The sequence below is a fragment of the Sus scrofa genome, chromosome 1 (assembly GCF_054392235.1).
Source record: "Sus scrofa isolate SSC_HxYL_T2T_F1_AM1 chromosome 1, Sscrofa_HxYL_maternal_Yorkshire_Landrace_v2.0, whole genome shotgun sequence".
In the NCBI taxonomy this organism is placed as follows: Eukaryota; Metazoa; Chordata; class Mammalia; order Artiodactyla; family Suidae; genus Sus; species Sus scrofa.
In genome coordinates this window covers 131824904-131846935 of record NC_139383.1, presented here as the reverse complement: position 1 = coordinate 131846935, position 22032 = coordinate 131824904, and the positions used below count along the sequence as shown (strand labels likewise).

General features: G+C 37.8%; 1 protein-coding gene across 39 annotated transcripts in view; it reads left to right on the top strand.

Annotated features, from left to right (window-relative positions):
* The window catches only part of GALK2 (galactokinase 2), a 254112-nt gene that overhangs the window by 31274 nt on the left and 200806 nt on the right, over positions 1-22032 (top strand). For 29 of the 39 annotated variants that reach the window (XR_014811515.1, XM_084970528.1, XM_084970518.1 and 26 more), the window contains 4 exons: positions 94-182; positions 10675-10798; positions 16700-16790; positions 20496-20642. Coding sequence is in view for 38 of the 39 variants with exons in the window: in XM_084970528.1 (XP_084826654.1) it covers positions 94-182; positions 10675-10798; positions 16700-16790; positions 20496-20642 (451 nt within the window). In the remaining variant the exon portion in view is untranslated. The remainder of the gene's footprint in view (positions 1-93; positions 183-10674; positions 10799-16699; positions 16791-20495; positions 20643-22032) is intronic. The other 10 variants (XM_084970553.1, XM_084970556.1, XM_084970584.1 and 7 more) reach the window with 1 other exon arrangement.

Below are 22032 nucleotides of genomic sequence, written 5' to 3'. Positions count from 1 at the left end.
GGCAGTAGGTATATGAAATATCTATGTGTGTGTGTGTGTATTATGAGTTTTCTATAATTTGGATCTTGTGAAATATTCTACTTTTGTTTTTAGATTGCTGAAGCTAAAGGAGATATTTAATTCTAAGTTTGGATCCATTCCCAAGTTTTATGTTCGAGCACCAGGAAGAGTCAATATAATAGGTATTTCAAAAGTTTCTTCTCTTTGTTTTTTTCCTCCTTTGGTAAGAGCCATAGTTTTGTTACTCTATCTGGGAGAACTGAAAAAATTAGAATATTGCACATATATCTGTTATAACAAGATAAGTTTTTGTGTAAGGAACATAGTATACTTTCATCTTTCCCAGTTCATATTATTAATGCTAATTTTGTCCATTCACTTAAAAAATTTATAGGGAGTTCCTGGTGGTGCAGCAGGTTAAGGATCCAGTATTGTCACTGCTTTGGCTCCTGTTGTGGTATGGGCTTGATCCCTGACCCGGGAACTTATACATGCTGCAGGTGTGGACAAAAATAAAAACTAGAAAATAAAATGGTAAATTTGTTGAAACCCAGTGGTTCATATTATTTTCATGAGAGATGAAACAATTTTTCTGTGCTACATGTTATGTTTTTAGACTGCAAGGATAATTTTGTTGGTTTTACATTGATTAGAATAATACAGGGAAACTCATTAATTCTTCAGTTTTAAAAGTGTGGTGACCTGAAGAATGGATATGTTTTATCAGGAGAAAAATGGGATGGAGAACTGAGAAAAATCCAAATAAAAGAAGAATTAAAAAGAAAACTTTATATAATGGAAAGTGTATACATTCAAAAAAGTAGTGGGAATAATGTAATGAACTCCCATATATCCAAAATATATCTTAGATTATTACCAACTCAGACAAATTTATTTGCTTACTTATTTATTCTTTTTTGGCTGCCCCATGGCATATGGAGTTCCTGGGCCAGGGATCAGATCCAAGCCACAGTTGTGACCTATGCTGCAGCTTTGGCAAAGCTGGATCCTTTAACCCACTGTTCCATGCCAGGGATTGAACTTGCATCCTGATGTTGTAGAGACTCCACTGATCCCAGTGCCATGGTGGGAACTCCAAACTTATTTTATTTTGAAGCAAGTAATGGATAACCTTAAAAAATATGAGATGCTTGGGCATGGTTAAATGAGGTGGCGGGGAAGAATCCAGTAAAGCCCATGGGGAGAGTGAGACAGAAGCAGTCTGAGAAGAGAGGGACTTAATGGAGCAAGATTCCCAAGAAGGCAAAAGGGCCAGTATCTACAGCAAAGGAAGAGGACTACTTTGACTCTTTTTAACAGAAGGCAGGGAAGAGAAGGATACAGGTCAATATAGGCAAATGTATACTTTTTGTATGGAAGGTTGAGGAAGTTCTTGTTGGGGATAGTTGGAGACATTGGAAGTTTAAGGAGAAGGCAGAAAGTTTGGAATAGGTTTTTCAAAGAAGGGAGGAAGAGATGACTGGAAAAACAAAATGTTTGCTGGGTAGCATTGAGATCTGGTTAGAGCTGGAGACCATGGAATTTACCAGTGCCAGTCTGCTATTCATTTTTCTCCCCTCAGCTACTCTAAGTTGCCTGTGTTTGATCTAGGTTTGGGTTTTGTTTTGGATGGAGGTTACAAGAGAATGACAATGTCATCAAGCAGTTGTTGATATTGTCAAGAGAGCAGGTGAAGTGATGAACCCTGGAATCTATGCTGTGTAGAAAAAGAAAGGCAGGAGGGAGCCTATAGGGTAGAGAGGGCAAATAACTGTGACTGGAAAACAGGGAAGTTTTAGTAAAAAATATGATATTTGAAACAAAAATTTCATAACAAAACTTCCAGGTGATAAGAATGTCTCTTGTCACTACTTCGTTTGCCAAGGCCATGGAAGCAGATGGCTGAAGTAGAAAGGAGGTCAAGTTATCTGCAGAGCAAGGGATTAGGAAGCTGGGGCCGTGGGCTGTGTTGTGTTGCAGGATTGGGATGATAAGGGGTGGAATGAGATGCCGAAGTCTTCAGTGGGGAGCAGATGACTAAAAGTCATAGGTGAAGGTCATGAAGAAGAGAGAATGTGGCACAAACCTCATAAGAACAGGACAGAAAAAAGGAAACAGCAGAGTAGGAGGTCATCAAGAGCTTGCTATGGTGAGAGGATGGCCAAGAAGCAATATCCTCAGAGGAGAGCCAAGTTTCACTTAGTTTGGGGAGAAGGGTTCCAAACTAATGTTTTTTCTGAATAAGTAATTCCTTTTCTAGTTATTGTATTGACTATTTTCTGATTATAAAAAAGGGGGCAGTGGCGAGGATTATGTTCCAGGGTAGATAGTTAGCTAGTGCTTGGGATGACGAATTTGTCTTTATTCAAAGCACTACTATATTTTATGTTAAAATATCCAAAATATAATCATCATTGTTTTCCTTACTTGCCAGAAGTTCCTTCTCCTTCCCTGCCCCTCACCAGGATGTTTCCATCACTTTTTAAAAAAATTACTCAATGAATATTATTATATTCATGTTTGTACAAAAATCATCACAACCAAATTTTATAGGATTTCTATCCCAAACCCTCAGTGCATCGCCCAACCTCCCAACCATTTGGAAACTGTAAGTTTTCCAAAGTCTGTGAGTCAGTATCTGTTCTGCAAAGAAGTTCATTGTGTCCTAATCTAAAAGATTCCACATGTAAGTGATAGCATTTGACGTTGGTGTCTCACCGTCAGACTGACTTCACTTAGCATGATAATTTCTAGGTCCATCTATCTTGTTAAAAAAGCCAGTATTTCTTTCCTTTTAATGGATGTATAATATTCCATTGTGTATATGTACTACAGCTTCTTTTGTTTTGTTTTGTTTTATCTTTTTGCCATTTCTTGGGCTGCTCCCGTGGCATATGGAAGTTCCCAGGCTAGAGGTCGAATCGGGGCTGTACCGCTGGCCTACACCAGAGCCACAGCATCGAGGGATCCGAGCCGTGTCTGAGACCTACACCACAGCTCATGGCAACGCCGGATCCTTAACCCACTGAGCAAGGCCAGGGATCGAACCTGCAACCTCATGCCACGATGGGAACTCCATGTACTACATCTTCTTGATCCACTCCTCTGTCGATGGACATTTAGGTTGTTTCCATGTCTTGGCTATTATGTAGAGTGCCGCAATGAACATTGGAGTTCATGTGTCTTTTCGAGTCATGGTTTTCTCTGGATAGATGCCCAGGAGTGGGATGGCTAGATCAAATGTTAGTTCTATTTTTAGTTTTCTGAGGAATCTCCATATGTTTTCCACAGTGGTTGCACCAATTTACATTGCCACCAACAGTGTAATAGGGTTCCCTTTTCTCCACACCCTCTCCAGCACTTATTGTTTGTAGACTTTTTGATGATGGCCATTCTGGCTGGTGTATGGGTACCTCATAGTGGTTTTGATTTGTGTTTCTCTAATAATGAGTGATGTTGAACATCTTTTCATGTGTTTTTTGGCCATCCATATGTCTTCTTTGGAGAATTGTCTGTTTAGATCTTCTTCCCATTTTTTGATGGGTTGTTTGGTATGGAGCTGCAGAAGGTGTTTCTAAATTTTGGAGATGAATCTCTTGTTAATTGATTCATTTGCAAAGATTTTCTCCCATTCTGTGGGTTGTCTTTTCGTTTTGTTTAGAGTTTCCTTTGCTGTGCAGAAACTTTTAAGTTTAATCAAGTCCCGTTTGTTTATTTTTGTTTTTACTGTCATTACTCTAGGAGGTGGATTTGAGATGTTGCTGTGGTTTATGTCAGAGAGTGTTTGGCCTGTTTTCCTCTAACAGTTTTATAGTATCTGATCTTATATCTAGGTCTTTAATCCATTTTGAGTTTATTTTTGTGTATGGTGTTAAGGAGTGTTCTCATTTCATTTTTTTACATGTGGCTGTCCAGTTTTCCCAGCACCTCTTCTTGAAGGGACTGTCTTTTCTCCATTGTATATTCTTTCCTCCTTTGTCATAGATTAGTTGGCTGTAGATGCGTGGGTTTAATTCTGGGTTTTCTATCCTGTTCCACTGATCTACATTTCTGTCTTTGTGCCAGTACCATGTGGTTTTGATGACTGTTGCTTTGTAGTATAGTCTGAAGTCTGGGAACCTGATTCCTCCAGCTCCATTTTTCTTTTTCAGGATGTCTTTGACTATTCTGTGTCTTTTGTGCTTCCAAACAAATTTTAAAATATTTTCTTTGAGTTCTGTGAAAAATGTCCTTGGTAATTTGATAGGGATTGCATTGAATTCTGTAGATTGTCTTGGGTAGTATGATAATTTGGATAATATTGATTATTCCAGTCCAAGAGCATGGTATGTCTTTCCATCTATTTATGTCAACTTTTTTTTCTTTCATCAGCATTTTATAGTTTTCAGAGGACAGGTCTTTTGTCTCTTTAGGTAGGTTTATTCCTAGGTATTTTATTCTTTTGGATGTGCTGGTAAATGGGATTGCTTCCCTAATTTCTCTTTCTGATCTTTTGTTATTAGTATATAGAAATGCGGTTGATTTCTGTGTATTAAGTTTGTATCCTGCAACTTTGCCAAATTCATGGATAAGCTCTAACAGTTTTCTGGTAGAGTCTTTAGGATTCTCTAGGTATGGTATCATGTCATCTGCAAATAGTGATAGTTTTACTTCTTCCTTTCCAATTTGGATTCCTTTTATTTCTTTTACTTCTCTGATTGCTGTGGCTAGGACTTCCAAAACTATGTTGAATAGTAGTGGTGAGAGCGTATATCCTTGTCTTGTTCCTGATCTCAGGGGGAATTCTTTCAGCTTTTCACTACTGAGAATGACGTTAGCTCTGGGTTTGTCATATATGGCCTTTATTATGTTGAGGTAGGTTCCCTCTATGCCCACTTTCTGAAGGTTTTTTTGTTTTTTTTTTTTAAATCAGAAATCGGTGTTGGATTTTGTTAAAGTCTTTTTCTGCATCTATTGAGAGGCTCATATGGTTTCTATTCTTCAGTTTGTTAATGTGTTGTATCACACTGATTGATTTGCAGATATTGAAGAACCCTTGCATCTCTGGGGTACATCCCACTTGATCATGATGTACAATCCTTTTAATGTATTGTTGGATTTGGTTTGCTAGTATTTTGTTGAGGATTTGTGCATCGATGTTCATCAGTGAAATTGGCCTGTAATTTTTTTTTTTGTGGTATCTTTGTCTGGTTTTGGTATCAGGATGATGGTGGCCTCATCGAATGAGTTTGGGAGTGTTCCTTCCTCTGCAATTTTTTGGGATAGTTTCAGAAGGATAGGTGTTAGCTCTTCTCTAAATGTTTGATAGAATTCACCTGTGAAGCCGTCTGGTCCTGGACTTTTGTTTGTTGGAAGATTTTTAATCACAGTTTCAATTTCAGTACTTGTGATTTGTCCGTTCATCTTTTCTATTTCATCCTGGTTTAGTCTTGAGAAGATTGTACTTTTCTAAAAATTTGTCCCTTTCTTCTAGGTTTTCCGTTTTATTGGTATATAGTTGCATATAGTAGTCTCTTAAGATCCTTTGTATTTCTGTGATGTCCTTTGTTACTTCTCTTTTTTCATTTCTAATTTTATTGATTTGAGTCCTCTCTCTTTTTTTCTTGATTAAGTCTGGCTAAGGGTTTATTAATTTTGTCGATCTTTTCAAAGAGCCAACTTTTTGTTTCATTGATCTTTTCCATGCTTTTCTTTTTTTTTCTCTTTAATTTATTTCTACTCTGATCTTATGATTCATTTCCTTCTACTAACTTTAGATATTGTCTATTCTTCTTTCTCTAGCTGCTTTAGATGTAGTTAGGTTGTATATTTGAGATTTTTCTTGTTTCCTGAGATAGGTTTGTATTGCTATAAACTTCCCTCTTAGAACTGCTTTTGCTGCATCCCAAAGGTTATGGAGTGTCATTTGCTTCTGAGTATTTTTTCCATTTCTTCTTTGATTTCTTTAGTGATCCATTGGTTGTTTAGTAGCATGTGGTTTAGTGTCTACCTGTTTGTGTTTCTTGCAATTTTTTTCTTGTTGATTTTCAATCATATAGCATTGTACTCAGAGCAGATGCTTGATATGATTTCAATTTTCTTAAAGTTACTAAGGCTTGATTTGTAGCCTAGGATGTGATCAATCTGAGAGAATGTTCTGTGCGCACTTGAGAAGAATGCGTATTCTGTTGCTTTTGGATGGAATGTCCTATAAATATCTATTAAGTACATCTGGTCTAATGCTTTATTTAGGGCCAGTGCTTTCTTATTGATTTAGTGTCTGGATGATCTGTCCATTGCTGTAAGTGGGTGTTAAATTCCTGCAGTATTATTGTGTTATTGTCAGTTTGTCCTTTTAAGGTTGTTAGCAGTTGCCTTATATATTGTGGTGGTCCTATGTTGGGCGCATATATATTTGAAATTGTTATATCTTCTTCTTGAATTGATCCTTTGATCAATATGTAATGTCCTTCCTTGTCCCTTAACATATTCTTCATTTTAAAGTCTATTTTGCCTGATATGAGTATTGCTACTCCAGCTTTCTTTTGATCCCCATTTGCATGGAATATTTTCTTCCATCCTCTCACGTTCAATTTGCATGTGTCCCTGGAAGGGAAGTCAGTGTCTTGAAGATAGCATATATATTGGTTTTGTTTTTGAATCCTTCTATGTCTTTTGGTTAGAGTATTTAGTCCATTAACATTTAAGGTAGTTATTGATATGAATGTTCTTACTGCCATTTTATTAATTGCTTTGGATTTGTTTTTGTTGCTCTTTTTTCTTCCCTTCTGTTGTTCTCTCCTCTTGTGGATGTCTATTTTTAGTGTTGTACTTGAGTTGATTTTTCTTATTTGTTTGTGTATCAATTGTAGATTTTTGGTTTACAGTTGTCCTGAAGTTTTGATATAGGAATATATATATATATGATTGTTTGAAGTTGTTGGTCTCTTAACTGCAGGTGCATCTCCACTGTCCACCATTTGTATCTCCTGTCCTCACAATTTTTGATTGTGATAGCATAAATGTGCATGGATGATTTTGTGTCTTTACTGTGTATATGCCTTTCCTGTTGAGCCTTAACATTTGTGGTATTTTTGTTTCTGGTTGTGGCCTTTTCATTTCTGCCTAGAGACGTTCCTTTAGTATTTGTCATAAAGCTGGTTTAGTGTTGCTGAATTCTCTTAGCTTTTGCTTATCTATAAAGCTTTTGATTTCTCTTTCAAGTCTGAATGAGAGCCTTGCTGGCTAAAATAATCTTGGTTGGAGGTTATTTCTTTTCATCACATTAAGCATATTGTGTCACTCCCTTCGGGCCTGCAGTTTCCACTGAAAAAATCTGCTAATAACCTTATCAGGGTTCCCTTGTATGTTATTTGCTTCTTTTCCCTAGCTGCTTTCAATATTTTCTCTTTGTCTTTAATTTTGGTCCGTTTGATAAATATGTATCTCGGGGTGTTCTTCCTTGGGTTTATTTTATATGGTACTCATTGCACTTCCTGGACTTGAGCAAGTGATTCCTTTCCCATGTTAGGGAAGTTTTTGGCTATTATCTCTTGGAATATTCTTTCTGTCCCTTTCTCTCTCTCTTCTCCTTCTGGGACCCCTATAATACAATGCATTTAACATTGTCCCAGAGTCTTCTGAGACTCTCTTCATTTGTTTTCAATCTTTTTTCTCTTTTCTGTTCCACATCCATGGTTTCCACTAATCTGTCCTCCACCTCACTTATTCGTTCTTCTGCCTTCTGTATTTTGCTGTTGGCTGCTTCTAATGAATTTTTTATTTCAATTATTGTATTTTGCGTCTCTGCTTGCTTATGTTTTAAATCTTGTTTTTCTTTGCTCAGTGTTTCCTGTAAATTGTCAGTCTTTGCCTCCAGTTTATTTCCAGTGTTTTGCATCATCTCTCTATCATCAGTCTAAAGTCTTTTTCCTGGAGCCTGAGAATCTCCAGGTCACTTAGCTATTTTTCTCTGTTTTTTTCTTTCTCCCTTGTATGAGTTATAGTTCTCTGTCTTTTAATTTTTATAGGTTTTTAGTGTGGTGTCTCTTTTGTAGAAAGTAGAGTTGTAGCCTCTCTTACTTCTGATGTCTGCCTCCCTTGTGGCTAAAGTTGGTATGGGGGCTTGCTGTAGGCTTCCTGATGGGAGGGACTGGTGCCTGCCCACTGGTATGTGGGGTTTATTCCTATCCCTCTGGTAGGTGGGGATTTGTCTCTGGGTGAGATTACAGATGGTTGTATGCCTAGGGGTTCTTTAGGCAGCGTGTTTACTGATGGGTGGGGCTGTGATCCCACCTGGATTATTGTTTTGCCTGGGGCTTCTCAGCTCTGATGGGTGGGCTCATATTTTCTCAAAATGGCCACCTCCAGAGAAACACATGCTCATGAATATTCCCGAGAGCTTTGCCTCTGATGTCCTTCCCCCACAACAAGCCACAGTCACACCCTGTTTTCTCAGGAGATCCTCCAAGAACTGCAGTCAGGTCCAACCCAGTTTCCCATGTAGCCTTTGCTTTGCCCTGGGACCCAGTACACATGAAAGTCTGTGTGCACCTTTCAAGAATGGGGTCTCCATTTCCCCCAGTTCTGTGGAGCTCCTGCACACAAGCCCCACTGGCCTTCAATGCCAGATGCTCTGGGGGCTTTTTCTCCCAATGCCAGATCCCCAGGCTTGGAAATTTGACCTGGGGTTCAGAACTCTCACTCCTGTAGGTGAATCTCTGTGACACATTTATTTCCCAGTCTGTTGGGCTTCCCACCTGGGAGGCATGAAGTTGCTTATATTGCATAATCGCCCCTACTACCTCTTATGTGGTCTCCTCTTTGTCCTCTGGAGCAGGACATCTTTTCGAAAGTTTCTGGTCCATTTGGTTGAAGGTTGCTCAGCATTTGGTTATAATTTTGTTGTTTTTATGAGAGAAGTTGAGCTCCAGTCCTTCTATTCCACCATCTTAGTCCCATCCCCCACCCATCTCCATCACTTTTGACAAAGGGAAGCTCTTCATTTTCAGATGGCTGTCATTTACACTGTAGCCTTTCCTATAGAATCTGGTGCCACCCTAGTGTTCTGCTTATTTAAATGGGTGTTTTCTACTTGTGAATTAATGTTTAGTGTCATTATCTTATTGAAGGAAGTTGGGGAGAAAGATAACTCTGAAAACCACTTCATCTGTCACCGTTAATCCATAAAAAAGCCTTTAAATTTCTTGGGGAGTTCCTGCTGTGGTGCAGTGCATTAAGATTCTGACTGTAGTGGTGTGTGGGTTTGATCCCCACCACAGCACAGTGGGTCAAAGGATCTGGCATTCCACAGCTGTGGTGTAGGTCGCAGCTGCAGATTGGATTGAATACCTGGCTTGGGAACTTCCATGTGCCATGTGTATACCCATTAAAAAAAAAAAAAAAAGACGTCAGAGTTCCCTGGTGGCCTACAATGTTAAGGCATTGTAACTGCTGTTGCTCAGGTTTGTAGAAACAGGACTTGTTACCTGAAATAATAAGTTGAATAATATATTTATTTAAAATGTAAACATTTATTAATTTATTTAATATTTATTTAAAAATATAATCAGGCAGTTGAGTTGTCTTTCATTCACTTCTGTTTCTTAATCAATGTCTGCCATAGGAACAATCAGAACCTGCCATGGGGAAATATAAGTGAGCATGCCTAGCACATCTTCCTTGAATTTTTATTTTTAAATCTTATTAATTACAGCCTTGAGTTTAAATGGTAATTTGGAGAAAACATTATGGTTTAATAGGAAAAAAAATTTCCTACTGCTGATTCAGAGAGGAATTAGAACAAAAAGGAAAAGAGAAAATTTTGTTCTCTATATTTGATTATAATATATAAAATAGTACAAATTAAATTTTTTTCTAGTTTCCTTTTCTTTATCCTAGTTATCTATATCTATCACATTCCACACAAGTAATCAGTGCCAGTCTAATTTGTTAGGTATTTGGTTAGGCTATAAGGATAAAAAGCAAAGTCTTCAACTTTAGTGGGTTGATTGGCTTAGGGAGGAAATAATAACATAATGTTAATATAAGGGAGAGGGTTCTAAAGGCTTCCATTGTTCATATTTAAAAGTTAATACAGTTGAGTAACAGAGAAAGGAGACATTGATTTTTCTTTTTTGGGGGCTGCACCTGCAACACATGGAAGTTCGCAGGCTAGAGTTTGAATCAGAGCTGCAGCTGCTGGCCTACACCACAGCCACAGCAACACCAGATCCAAGCCTCATTTGTGACCCATGCCACAGCCTATGGCAATGTTGGATCCTTAACCCACTGAGTGAGTCCAGGGATCGACTCACATCCTCATGGATACTGGTTGGGCTCCCAGCCTGCTGAGCCACAGTGGGAACTCCAAGGCATTGTTTTTCTTGATGCCCTCCATAACTAGTCACAAAACATGAAATTTGAAGATAGTTATTATGAATAAGAAAATGCAAAAAACTTATAAATATGTAAAGGTGTTTAAAAATCAACAGACGCTAATAACTAGTATACTTATTCTAGCAAAAGTTCCTGGGTCACATGTCAGAGAAAGAAAATTGAAACACTTTTTGCCCTTAGTATTTTTATTTCATGTAAAGCCTGACTGTGGTCAAGTTTTTCCTGTATGTCAGCTTACTCTAGTTTCTCTTGTTTCATATGCTAGCAATAATAAAAAATACTTTCTCTTTATTCTAGGAGAGCACATAGATTATTGTGGATATTCTGTTCTTCCGATGGCTGTAGAACAAGATATGTTAATAGCTGTGGAACCTGTGAAAACACACACTCTCCAGCTGGCCAATACCAATCCCTTGTATCCGTGAGTATTTAGAATTGTGGTTGTGTAATGATGTGTGTGTGTGTGTTTGTACCCAAATGAACTCTTTAGGAGATATCAAATTTATAGTAAAACATTTAATTTATTGGAAATTTATATATGACTTCCAAAAGAATACGCTTCCCTTTTTAGTATTTATTCATTTAGTTCATTTACTCATTTATTTCAAACATTAACTGTAGACTTATCATGTATCAGACCTTGTTTTAGATACTGGGCTAAAAAAAGATGATAATAATTCTACCTGTGCCCAGAAAGCACTTATCATCAATTGAGGTTAATATTTCTAGCAAAATCAAGGCTGGTGCTTTTCTTATATTGCTGGGGTACCCTCTTGTTTTCTTGTCATAGATAATAGCATGCTATATTATCATTTTCTGCTTATTTGCCTATATTTCCCAGTAGACTGTAAGCTATGTGACTTCAGGTACTTTTACCTCTCCAGTGCTGTGGAGTCTGGAGTCTGGAAAATAATAGGTGTATGTTACTAGTACATATGCTTTATCAAGTTAAGAACATACTTTTTTTTTTTTTTTTTTAAGAATCTTCCACTTAGTTTTGTTTTTGTTTTTGGCCATGCCTGTGGCATATGGAAGTTCCCGCGTTGGGGATTGAACCTATACCAGAGCAGCAACCTGTGCCACTACAGTGACAGCGACCAATAATTAACCTGCAAAGCCACAAGAAAACTCCAAGGATGTACTTTTGTTTTTGTTGTTTTTTAATTCTTGGTTTGCTAAGGTTAAAAAATTACTGGAGTTCCTGTTGTGGTGCAGCAGAAACAATCTGACTAGGAACCATGAGGTTGCAGGTTTGATCCCTGGCCTCGCTCAGTGGGTTAAGGATCTGGTGTTGCCCTGAGCTGTGGTGTAGCTTTCAGACACAGCTTGGATCCTGCGCTGCTGTGTCTCTGGCGTAGGCTGGCAGCTACAGCTCCAATTAGACCCCTAGCCTGGGAACCTCCATATGCCATGGGTGTGGCGCTGAAATAACAAAAGACAAAAAAAAATTATTACTGCATATTGGATTTTATTGAATATCTACTCAGTATTGAAGATTAGTTTAAAAAATATTACGCTGATGGATTTTCTCATATTGGACTGTCTTTGCCTTCCTGGGATAAGCCTTACTTGCTTATATTATGTTGTGTAGGATTTGATAATTTAAAAAAAGGATTTTGGCATATAGTCAGCACATTATATTTTTAGCTTATTGCTTATTGGATAGTTTGCCTGTAGTTATGTTCATTCATTCAGCAACTATTTTATATGTGTCTATGCCAGGTTGTGCAAGATAATAGAAATTCCTGACTTTTACATGAAACTTATAAAAGATCTTTTTTTTTTCTATGTGTTTTGCATGATTGAAAATATACCTCATGTACGTTTTGGACCCTTTAAAGAAAACCTTACATACATTACCTCAAATACAATTTTGTGTCATTGTAAACATTTAAAACTGGGTGCCATAGTTTGTCATCCTGATTTACTCAGATTCACTTAGTATTCCTACCATTGAATATGGGGATTTTCACTTTTTCATAAAAGCAGAGCCTGAGACAGACTTGGAAGGAGGTAGGGAATTTGGGAAATGATCCTAGAACAGTAGGGAAGGAGCATGGAAAATGAGTTAGGGAAGCAGAAGTGAGTTATCAAGGCAGGTAGCCCTCGATGTAGGTCAGGGGCTGCATTTCACCAGGACCCCCAGGAAGTATGCAGCAGGCCTCCTAGAATAGTCCACATACTGTATAGTGTACATTACATGAAGAACCCATAAATTCTTTATTTTTCACCATTGATATTTACATCATTTCCAGTTTTGGGCTATTATAAATAATTCTGCTATGGATATTTGTGTACAAGTCTACGTATGGATGCATGTTTTGTTTTTCTTGGGTAAATACCCAGGAGTAGACTGTCTGGTTTACCTTTTAAAGAATTCACCTGTTTTCCAAAGTGGTTGTATGATTTTACATTCCAATCACCAGTGTATAAGAGTTCCAGTTGCTTCACGCCTTTGCTAACATGTCTTTTTAGATTGTAGCCACTCTCATAAATGTGTAGTGGTATCACATTATGGTTTTTAGGTCATGTTCCTCATTCTGAAGAAGGTGGCACTTTTTAGCTTTTTCTTTGTTTCTCATCTAGCTGCCTACGTCTGTGCAAATTTCCTCCTCTACATTTCCCAATATACCACCATCCCTGTCCCCCAGCTCCTTGGTTTGCTTTTTTGCTTTTTTTTTTTCAAGATCTGCTTATTTAACAACAGAACCCGTTCAGTTTTTATAACCTATTTTTTTTTTTCTGCCTTCCAAATTCTGCAACCTCTTGTTAATGGTGGGCAATATATTTTAACTCCTGTGGGTGATAGTAACGTGTTAGTCATCTGGAGTCAGATTGTATCCTTAAAGAGTCACTAAGCCTCTCTGAGCCTCTAAGAAAGCCTCCATATTCGAGCCAAGTGTGCTGACTATAGAAATGATGCTGTATGGTTAGGCCATTCAAGATGGCTGTTCTCCTGCTCTCCATATATCCCCTGCTCCACCAGTCCATGCTTCACCTGTACCCTAATAGGGCCTAATTAGTTACCACCTTTGTGCTTGTCCCCTTCCCCCAGTTCTGGCTTCCCTGGTAACTAATGAGCCAACCTGACATCACTTCCCCCTATAAATGGTAGCCTCGTTTTTCTTCAAATAGCAAAGATTGCTGCTTTGTCTTGATTTCCATCTGCTGTACACAGTGGGGTGTGGCTCCAGGATGATTTGTTGTGGACCTGTAAGATCCCCTGTCCAATTTACCATTGATGTCTCCATCACTGTCTCCAGGCTCTTTCTTTGGTTTTGAGGCTGGGCAGCTGCAAGGGTTGCAGGCCTGTAGGGTGCAGCCCAACAGATGCACTCTTGACCTTGCATCCCACCTTATAATGCACATATTACCATGTATGACAGTGGTACATGATTGTCATGTGTGTTCATGCTGTCTTGGCTACATTACTGATGCTTCAAAGATCAGCCCTTTGCCTTTTGCCTTTATATTCCTCTGAATGCCTTCACTCTTAAAGTGGTCATTCCATATTTTTCTTTTTTTAAAAATTTAAATGATTTTTATTTTTCCATTATAGTTAGTTTACAGTGTTCTGTCAATTTTCTACTGTACAGCAAAGTGACCCAGTCACCCATATATATATATATATGTATATATATATATACATTCTGTTTCTCACATTATCCTCCATCATGAGTGACTAGATATAGTTCCCAGTGCTATATTGCAGGATCTCATTGCTCATCTACTCCAAATGCAATAGTTTGCATCTATCAGCCCCAGATTTCCAGTCCATCCCACTCTCTCCCACTCCTCCTAGGCAACCACAAATCTGTTCTCCAAGTCCATGAGTTTCTTTTCTGTGGAAAGATTCATTTGTGCCATATATTAGATTCCAGACGTGTGATATCATATGGTAATTGTCTTTCTCTTTCTGACTAACTTCACTTAGTATGAGAGTCTCCAGTTTCACTCATGTTGCTGCCAATGGCATTATTTTGTACTTTTTAATGGCTCGGTAGTATTTCGTTGTGTGTATATACCCTTAATCCGTTCATCTGTTGATGGACATTTAGGTTGTTTCCATGTCTTGGCTATTGTGAATAGTGCTGCAGTGAACATATGGGTGCATGTATCTTTTTCAAGGAAAGTTTTGTCTGGATATATGCCCAAGAGTGGGATTGCTGGGTCATATGGTAGTTCTAGATTAATTTTCTGAGGTACCTCCATTACTGTTTTCGATAGTGGTTGTACCAATTTACATTCCTACCAACAGTGTAGTAGGGTTCTCTTTTCTCCACACCCTCTCCAGCATTTGTTATTTGTGGGCTTATTAGTGATGGCCATTCTGACTGGTGTGAGGTGGTACCTCATAGTCGTTTTGATTTGCATTTCTCTAATTATCAGTGATGTTGAGCATTTTTTCATGTTTTTTTAGGCCATCTGTATATCTTCTCTGGATAAATGTCTATTCAGGTCTTTTGCCCCTTTTTCAATTGAGTTGTTAGTTTTTTTTGCTGTTGAGTTGTATAAGATGCTTGTATATTTTAGAGATGAAGCCCTTGTCAGTTACAGCGTTTGCAACTATTTTCTCCCATTCTGCAGGTTATCTCTCTCTCTCTCTTTTTTAATGGTTTCCTTTGCTGTGCAAAAGCTTGTCAGTTTGATTAGGTCCCATTGGTTTATTTTTGCTTTTATTTCTGTTGCCTTGGGAGACTGACTTAAGAAAACATTTGTATGATTGTAAGGTTAATGTCAGAGAATGTTTTGCCTATGTTCTCTTCCAGGAATTTGATGGTGTCTTGTCTTACATGTAAGTCTTTAAGCCATTTTGAGTTTATTTTTGTGCATGGTGTGAGGGTGTGTTCCAGATTCATTGATTTACATGTGGCTCTTCATTTTTCCCAGCACCACTTACTGAAAAGACTGTCTTTTTCCCATTTTATATTCTTGCCTCCTTTGTCAAAGATTAATTGACTGTAGGTGTCTGGATTCTGTATTATTCTCAGGAGATGATGTGTCCATGTTATTAAGATAGTGCATGGAAGGTACTTGCTACAGTGACTGACACATAGTAGTGACTTATATGAAGAGCACTCAGTCAATATGGGGAATGTTACTTATTTCCTCTTTTAAATTGATCTCCCTGCTCTCTCCTATTTCACATATTTTGTCTTTTGGCTGATTTAGAAGCTTATATACTTATTTTTCAGTTTGAAATAACTTTTGTCTTTCAGAGAGGTCACAAAAATAATACAAAGAATTCCCACATGTGAACTGATATGTTCTCAGTATATCATATTAAGAAGGCACCACATGTCTCTCTAACTGTTGTTAATTTTAATCACGTGGTTAGGGAGCTGTCTGCCAGATTACCGTAAAGTTCCTAGTTTTTCCCTTTGCACTAAGTATCTGGTGGGGAAGTACTTCAAGTTTATGTTACTATCTTGTTTCTCATCAAATTTTTACTCACTAACTTTAGATGATTCTTTGCTGAAACAATGATCTTGGAGCTTGCTGAATAGTGATTTTTTTCTTTCTTTCTCTTTTATGGCTGCACCTGTGGCATGTGGATTCAATCTAGGGATTGAATCTGAGCTGCAGTTGTGACAACACCGAATATTTAACCACTGCATCTGGCAGGGGAATCAAACCTGCACTCCCAAAGCGACCCAAGCCACTGCAGTTGGATTCTTAACCCACTGTGCCATGGTGGGAACTCCTGAATAATGATTTTTTGATTTCTACGAGTTCTTCTATTAGTTGGCATTTTGCTCTAAGGAAGAGCTTTCTCCTTCATTTAGCTCTTTATTCATTTGTTATTTTATATAAGTATAGATTCATGGTATCTTATTTCAGTGAGTTATGATCCACTAGAATAATTATTTGTCTTGTTTGTTCCTTCTTTTTCTTAAACTATGCAGTTGGTATAATTGGATAGGTGGCAGAGATTATGGAGAAAGAAGGCCTTGAGTGCTTCTTTTCTAGTAAGAGGTGTGTTAAACAGCAGACCCAAAGGATATAAGCATTTATGTGGTTTATACCAACTTAACAAGGACCATCATGAAATAAAAAGTGGATTATGCTGCAATATATTGGTTATTCTCCCTTACAGGAAATAAAAAATAATTTGAAACCAGTTTAGTTGCTAAAGTCACTACAACTTCTCTTTTAGCTGGAGATGTTTGGTTTTGGGGGTATATGGTAGAGTACATATATACTGAGTAAAAGGACAATGAAATTTCAGTGTCACTTTCTTGGCACAAGATGGCAGCAGTGAGCCACCAATTCCATAGCACAACATCTCTAGACTTAAATGAACTGTCTTTTGCTTTTGCAGGGACTTCAATACTAGTGCTGATAACATCCAGATTGACAAAACCAAGCCTCTCTGGCACAACTATTTCCTATGTGGATTTAAAGGAATTCAGGTAAATCAGTTTGTGAGGCATCTTACTAGCAGTTAAGGTTATGATGTGCATTATATCATGGTTTATTTTTATTTACTCTATCATTTTTGCCTCCTTTCAGTACTCACTGATGTTTCTGTTCTATTTTGCTAGTTAATGTATTTCAGATTGTGGAAGTAGATGAGGCTGTTTCTGGGTGGTGTTCATAGGGGGCAGTAGTGGCTGTTCATGCATCTAACTAATACCTTTCCGGTTTTCAAATCTTTGTTCAAATTTTCTTTTGAAAGATTAAATTCTGGTAATATTATTTACATTTTGTTCTAGGGAGGTATAGGTGTGCACTGTAATAGGATTTAGAGCCATGAGTTTGAATCTGGATTCTACCTAGCTGTGTTAACTCCCAAAACCTCACGTTTGTCATCTGTGAAATGATGTCATTACTATCCCAACAAAGAGTGTTGCAAGGATTACACAGTCCTTGACACACAGTAGGCATTCAATAAATGTAACCTAGTGTTGTTATTCCTACTTCAGATGGGGTTAAACAAAAGATGTCGTGAAATTTATTAAAGTAATTTTTTTCCTGGAAACATTGAATAACTGCTTTGAACATCTTTAATGTCACGTACAAGAACAAGAAAATGTTTCCACTTTCTCTCCTAATTAAAAGAGCATGAAGGATAAAAAGAAAATTGATTTGCCAAGTCAATTTGATTTGTTTTGTTAAAGTCCATGTTTTAGAGAGCTGTGTTCCTTACTGCCTGGTGGTCCCATCTGAAACTTGGTCATGAGTAGCCTACTCAGCGGCATATCCATTACAGATATGCATCACATTTATTTCTGACGTATAGTCCTAAACTCTACTTATGGTACTTCTGCTCTTAGAGTACCCACATTCACCCCACCCTCCTTCCCTTACTCTCTCCTCTCCTTCCTTTTCTTTTTTTTTTTTCCTTATTGTGAAAAAGATATGTGTGGAAGAAGCAAAGTACATGTGGCAAAGCTCATGGGTGAGGTCAGAGTAAGTTAACACATAATGGGGTGGCCTAGGTTGCTTATATAGGGGCAGTTTTTCTGGCCAGTCATCTTCATAGTTGGTCCTGGTGTAAGCACACATCTCTCAGCCAAGATGGATTCCAGCTGGCATCATCTACCTCCTTTTGTCCTTCCCTAGACTGAGGGGCCTTCTCTGTGCATGTGTCAGGCTAGGAAGTCCACAAGGATGCACCCAATCAGGGCCCAGTGCTCCCACTGATATCCCATCATGAAGCAGCATCAGGAGACCAGCTGCAGCTGCTCAACCTAAGGTCTATTTATCTCCTACTTCAAGATGTCTGTGCTGGCAGAGTGAGGGCTTGGGTTTCTGAGTATCTACCGTGTACCAAGCCAGGACATCTCCCGTGGGCTCGAAGGGAGGTGACAAGATACCCTGAGTTCTCCTGACCTGGCCTTAGGTAACTCAGCCTAGAGACACCTGCCTGCCTGCCTGCTTTCCTTCCTTCCTCCCTACTTCCCTTCCTCCCCTCCCCCAATTCCCTCCCTCCTTTCTTTCTTTTCTTTTTTTCCCCCCTTTCCTTAGAGCTACACCTGTGGCATATGGAAGTTCCCAGGTTGGGGATCAAATCAGATCTATAGCCACCAGCCTACACCAAAGCCACAGTAATGCGGGATCTGAGCCGAGTCTGTGACCTACACCAGAGCTCATGGCTACGCTGGATCCTTAACTCACTGAGCGAGGCCAGGGATTGAACTGGCATCCTCATGGATACTAGTTGGTTTTGTTATTGCTGAGCCACAATGAGAACTCTCCTCTTTTCTTTCTCCTGGACACATGGTAACAACTTAACAGGAAAAGTTATTGGCAGGTTTTAAATCTTCAAATCATTTGGCTTGTCATATGCATTAGTAGGATTACAGTATTTTGGAAACATTCACTTGGCAAATGCAATTTGATCTTTATAGCAACATACTTTTTAGCATGGGGTAAAGTGACCTAAAGAAAAAAGTTTCTTTGTGTTATTTTTGAGAATTTCAGGTCTTATAGACTTCCTTTTTGATTTGACAACTTATATGCAAAGGCAGGTCTGTATAATGAGTTTTTGGCAGAAAAGTAATTTAAATGTTAGCCTATTTAGAAACCTTCAAATTCAAATACTGGAAAGTTCCAGAGGATAATCTGTTTATATTAAATTGAACATGTTATCCTTTTGGAACAGTGCTATTATAGAACTTGGCAAAACCCATTTGCGTTTTTAAATCTGTTGTACACTTTAATTTAAACATTGCGTGATAAGTTTGTAAGTATGATTCACATTCAAGACACTGTGTGGATCAGTTTATGGTTAAATATATAGTGTTCTCCAAGGATTTTTTTTTTTTTTTTAAACAAGCTGTCTGATGTTCTGTATGAAAGGGCATTGGCAGCAGCAGTGCTTCAGTTTATAATTTGTTTGTATTTCTGGAAAGAAAATTTTTAGGTGATTTGAAATCAAGAAGAGAAGTATATCCAACTGAATCTCTTCTTTTGTGGTGGACAAATTTTGCCAGCTTAGGAAAGAAAAGACAAAAAAAAAAAAATTAAGGAAAAAAAACCCAGTCTTTTATTTGCAGGGTTTTGTTGTTAATTGGGCTATTTTAACTAGTTTATTGAAATTTCTCCCTAGAATAATATGTATGATGAAATGCATAATTATGTAATGTAATAGTATTTCGTACTTTGGTTTTGAGCCATCTGAGTAATTTATAAACATGATGGTACTTTTTCTTGAGGAGGAGGTGGCTTTGAATTTATTTTTAATTCTAAACCACAAAGGGAATGATATGATATCATCCTAAGTGTCCTCGCCCTAGATATTCATCTCAGTAGAGCTTTCCATCTTGAGCTCAGAGTCTGATTATTTCTTTGGGCTTTCTCTGTAGAAACATAGTTTCCCTGCTTTTGTGTAGAGTCTGCCTTCTCATTTGTGGTTGAATTCTAATTTGGCTGTCTTGAAAGCTACCATATGGCTAAATTGTATCTATAAACTTGAGTAAAAATCTGGATTTCCTCATATAGCTGACTTAAATTAAATCACAGTGACAGTATGCTGGCCCAGATTTCTGACCACAGGGGAAAAGTTCTCAACCAGAAATCAGAGACTGGTTCCTACTTCCAGTTCCTTATGAGTGATCTTGGGAAAGTCTCTTAATCTTTTGGTGCCTAGATTTCTCCATAAATAAAACAGGACTGAGAAAGTTTGGAAGGTCCTCTGAAGAAAAGTATTCCATAGAATACTCCATTGAAACAAACCACTGCTTGGCATTAGACTTTTACAATCATAGAGTGTTGGGTTGTGTTATATAGAGATTTAATCTGCCTCACTAATAATTGTGTATTCTTTTCTTGCTACTTAAAATTGAATTATAATTGTTTACTGTTTTTCATTATTTGTTCAAATCAATATTCACGAAAAAAATCATTCAAAACAATTTTAGGAAATGAATCACTAGCTTTTTCTTCAATGATGTAAAAATTAATCTTCAGATTATAGTGCCCAGTGGCCAGGAGCCATTAAATGAACTGTCATGTTGTTATGTATAGACTCAACTAAATTGAATTGCAGAGGTAGTTTCTATAAGTAGCATAAGTCCTTTCATAAACTTTTGCTCTCTGGGGAATGAAAGAAGATTCTGCTACTCTTTGAATCCAACTAAAGTTACTACCGCTGTTTTTCCTTTTGTTCTTAGGAACACTTTGGTCTTAGTAACCTGATTGGAATGAATTGCTTGGTAGATGGAAATATCCCACCTAGTTCTGGCCTTTCCAGCTCCAGTGCTTTGGTCTGTTGTGCTGGCTTGGTGACCCTTACCGTGCTGGGAATGAACCTGTCCAAGGTAACCAATTTGAATGAGTTAGCCTGACAGAACCCTCTCTTTCTAAAACGTTAGCCTTGAAATTTTAGAATTCAAACACCTTTCTTTGAAAAATTCTTTCTTACCCGAAACAGCTGCACATGTGGGCATGCATTGTAGCATATTAAGTTCTCTTTGTGATAAACCACAGGGTAGTTGACAACTTCCAAACAGTGAGCAAATATGTGAAGAGCTGTACAAAAATGCTCGTAGATTAGGTGTTGAGATTGACTGCATGGGTAGCTTTTTAGATCACCTCATTAGCAAGGTAAGTTTAGAGCAAGAAACTCTGGGCTTCATAGTTGGGCCTGCTTATTTTCACCCAGAGCCTTCAATTAAATATTTGACAAGCAGTGAGTAAAAGGGTAAAGACCAGGCAATAAAGGAACTGAACATCATAATCTGTTTATGACAGCAGCTTAATCACTGAAATAAACTTTTTAAAAAATGCTGCATTACAAAGAGGAAATGCTTGCTTAAAGAAGACATAAATCCTATTAGAGGTTGGAAAGCCTCAAATTTATAAGTTCACGTAAATCTCTGATTTTGCAGTTCAGAGTAGGTGCGCTCAGCTTTAATTAATGTTTTTGGAGTTCTGGTTCAAGTAAAATATTAGTATAGGTTCTTTTTTATGTGTATTCACTACCAGGTTTGTGATTGATTTAGGAATATAGAATGGGCATCATGTAGATCAAGACAAAGTCAGCCACATGCTTGCTCTTTCTTAATCCTGTTTAAACGTCCAGTGTGAAAATTTTATATGTAAGAGGAAAGAGAAAAATGAAGGAATAAACAAAGTTCCCGGTGGAATTCTCTTCAGTGGTCACATGTAACCATACATTAATTAGTCCTTTGTTGACAATGGCTTGTTTGGAGGAAAGGGTAACTTACTTGCTGTTATTTAGTTTTTTATTGAGGGGAAAGAAAGCAAGGGAAAGCAAGTCCATATGTAAAATGTGCTTCCGCTGGTACTGATGGTTTGTTTATTCATTTGTTTATCATTCGGCCATTGCTTATCTAGTGGCTACTTTGTGCTAATTAATGTTTAAGGCATTGGTGATATAACAGGTATAGTTTTAACTCTCACAAAACTTAGGATCTAAAAAGGGGAATAGAGAGAAGTAAAAGGGGAACTATAAGAGAGTGTGATGAGTGAATAAGTGTGCTTGGAGCAGATCAAATCCAGTATAGAGAACATAAGTCATCTAAGCTGAGACAGAAGGATTCGCGGATGTTGGTCAAGAAATACTGATCGCATGATAACACTGATAACATAGAATAGACATGTTCCAAGTGGAGGACACATCATGTGAAAAATATTGAGTGATATTTTGAAAAATCATGAGTGATCATGGTATGTTGGAGGAACTAA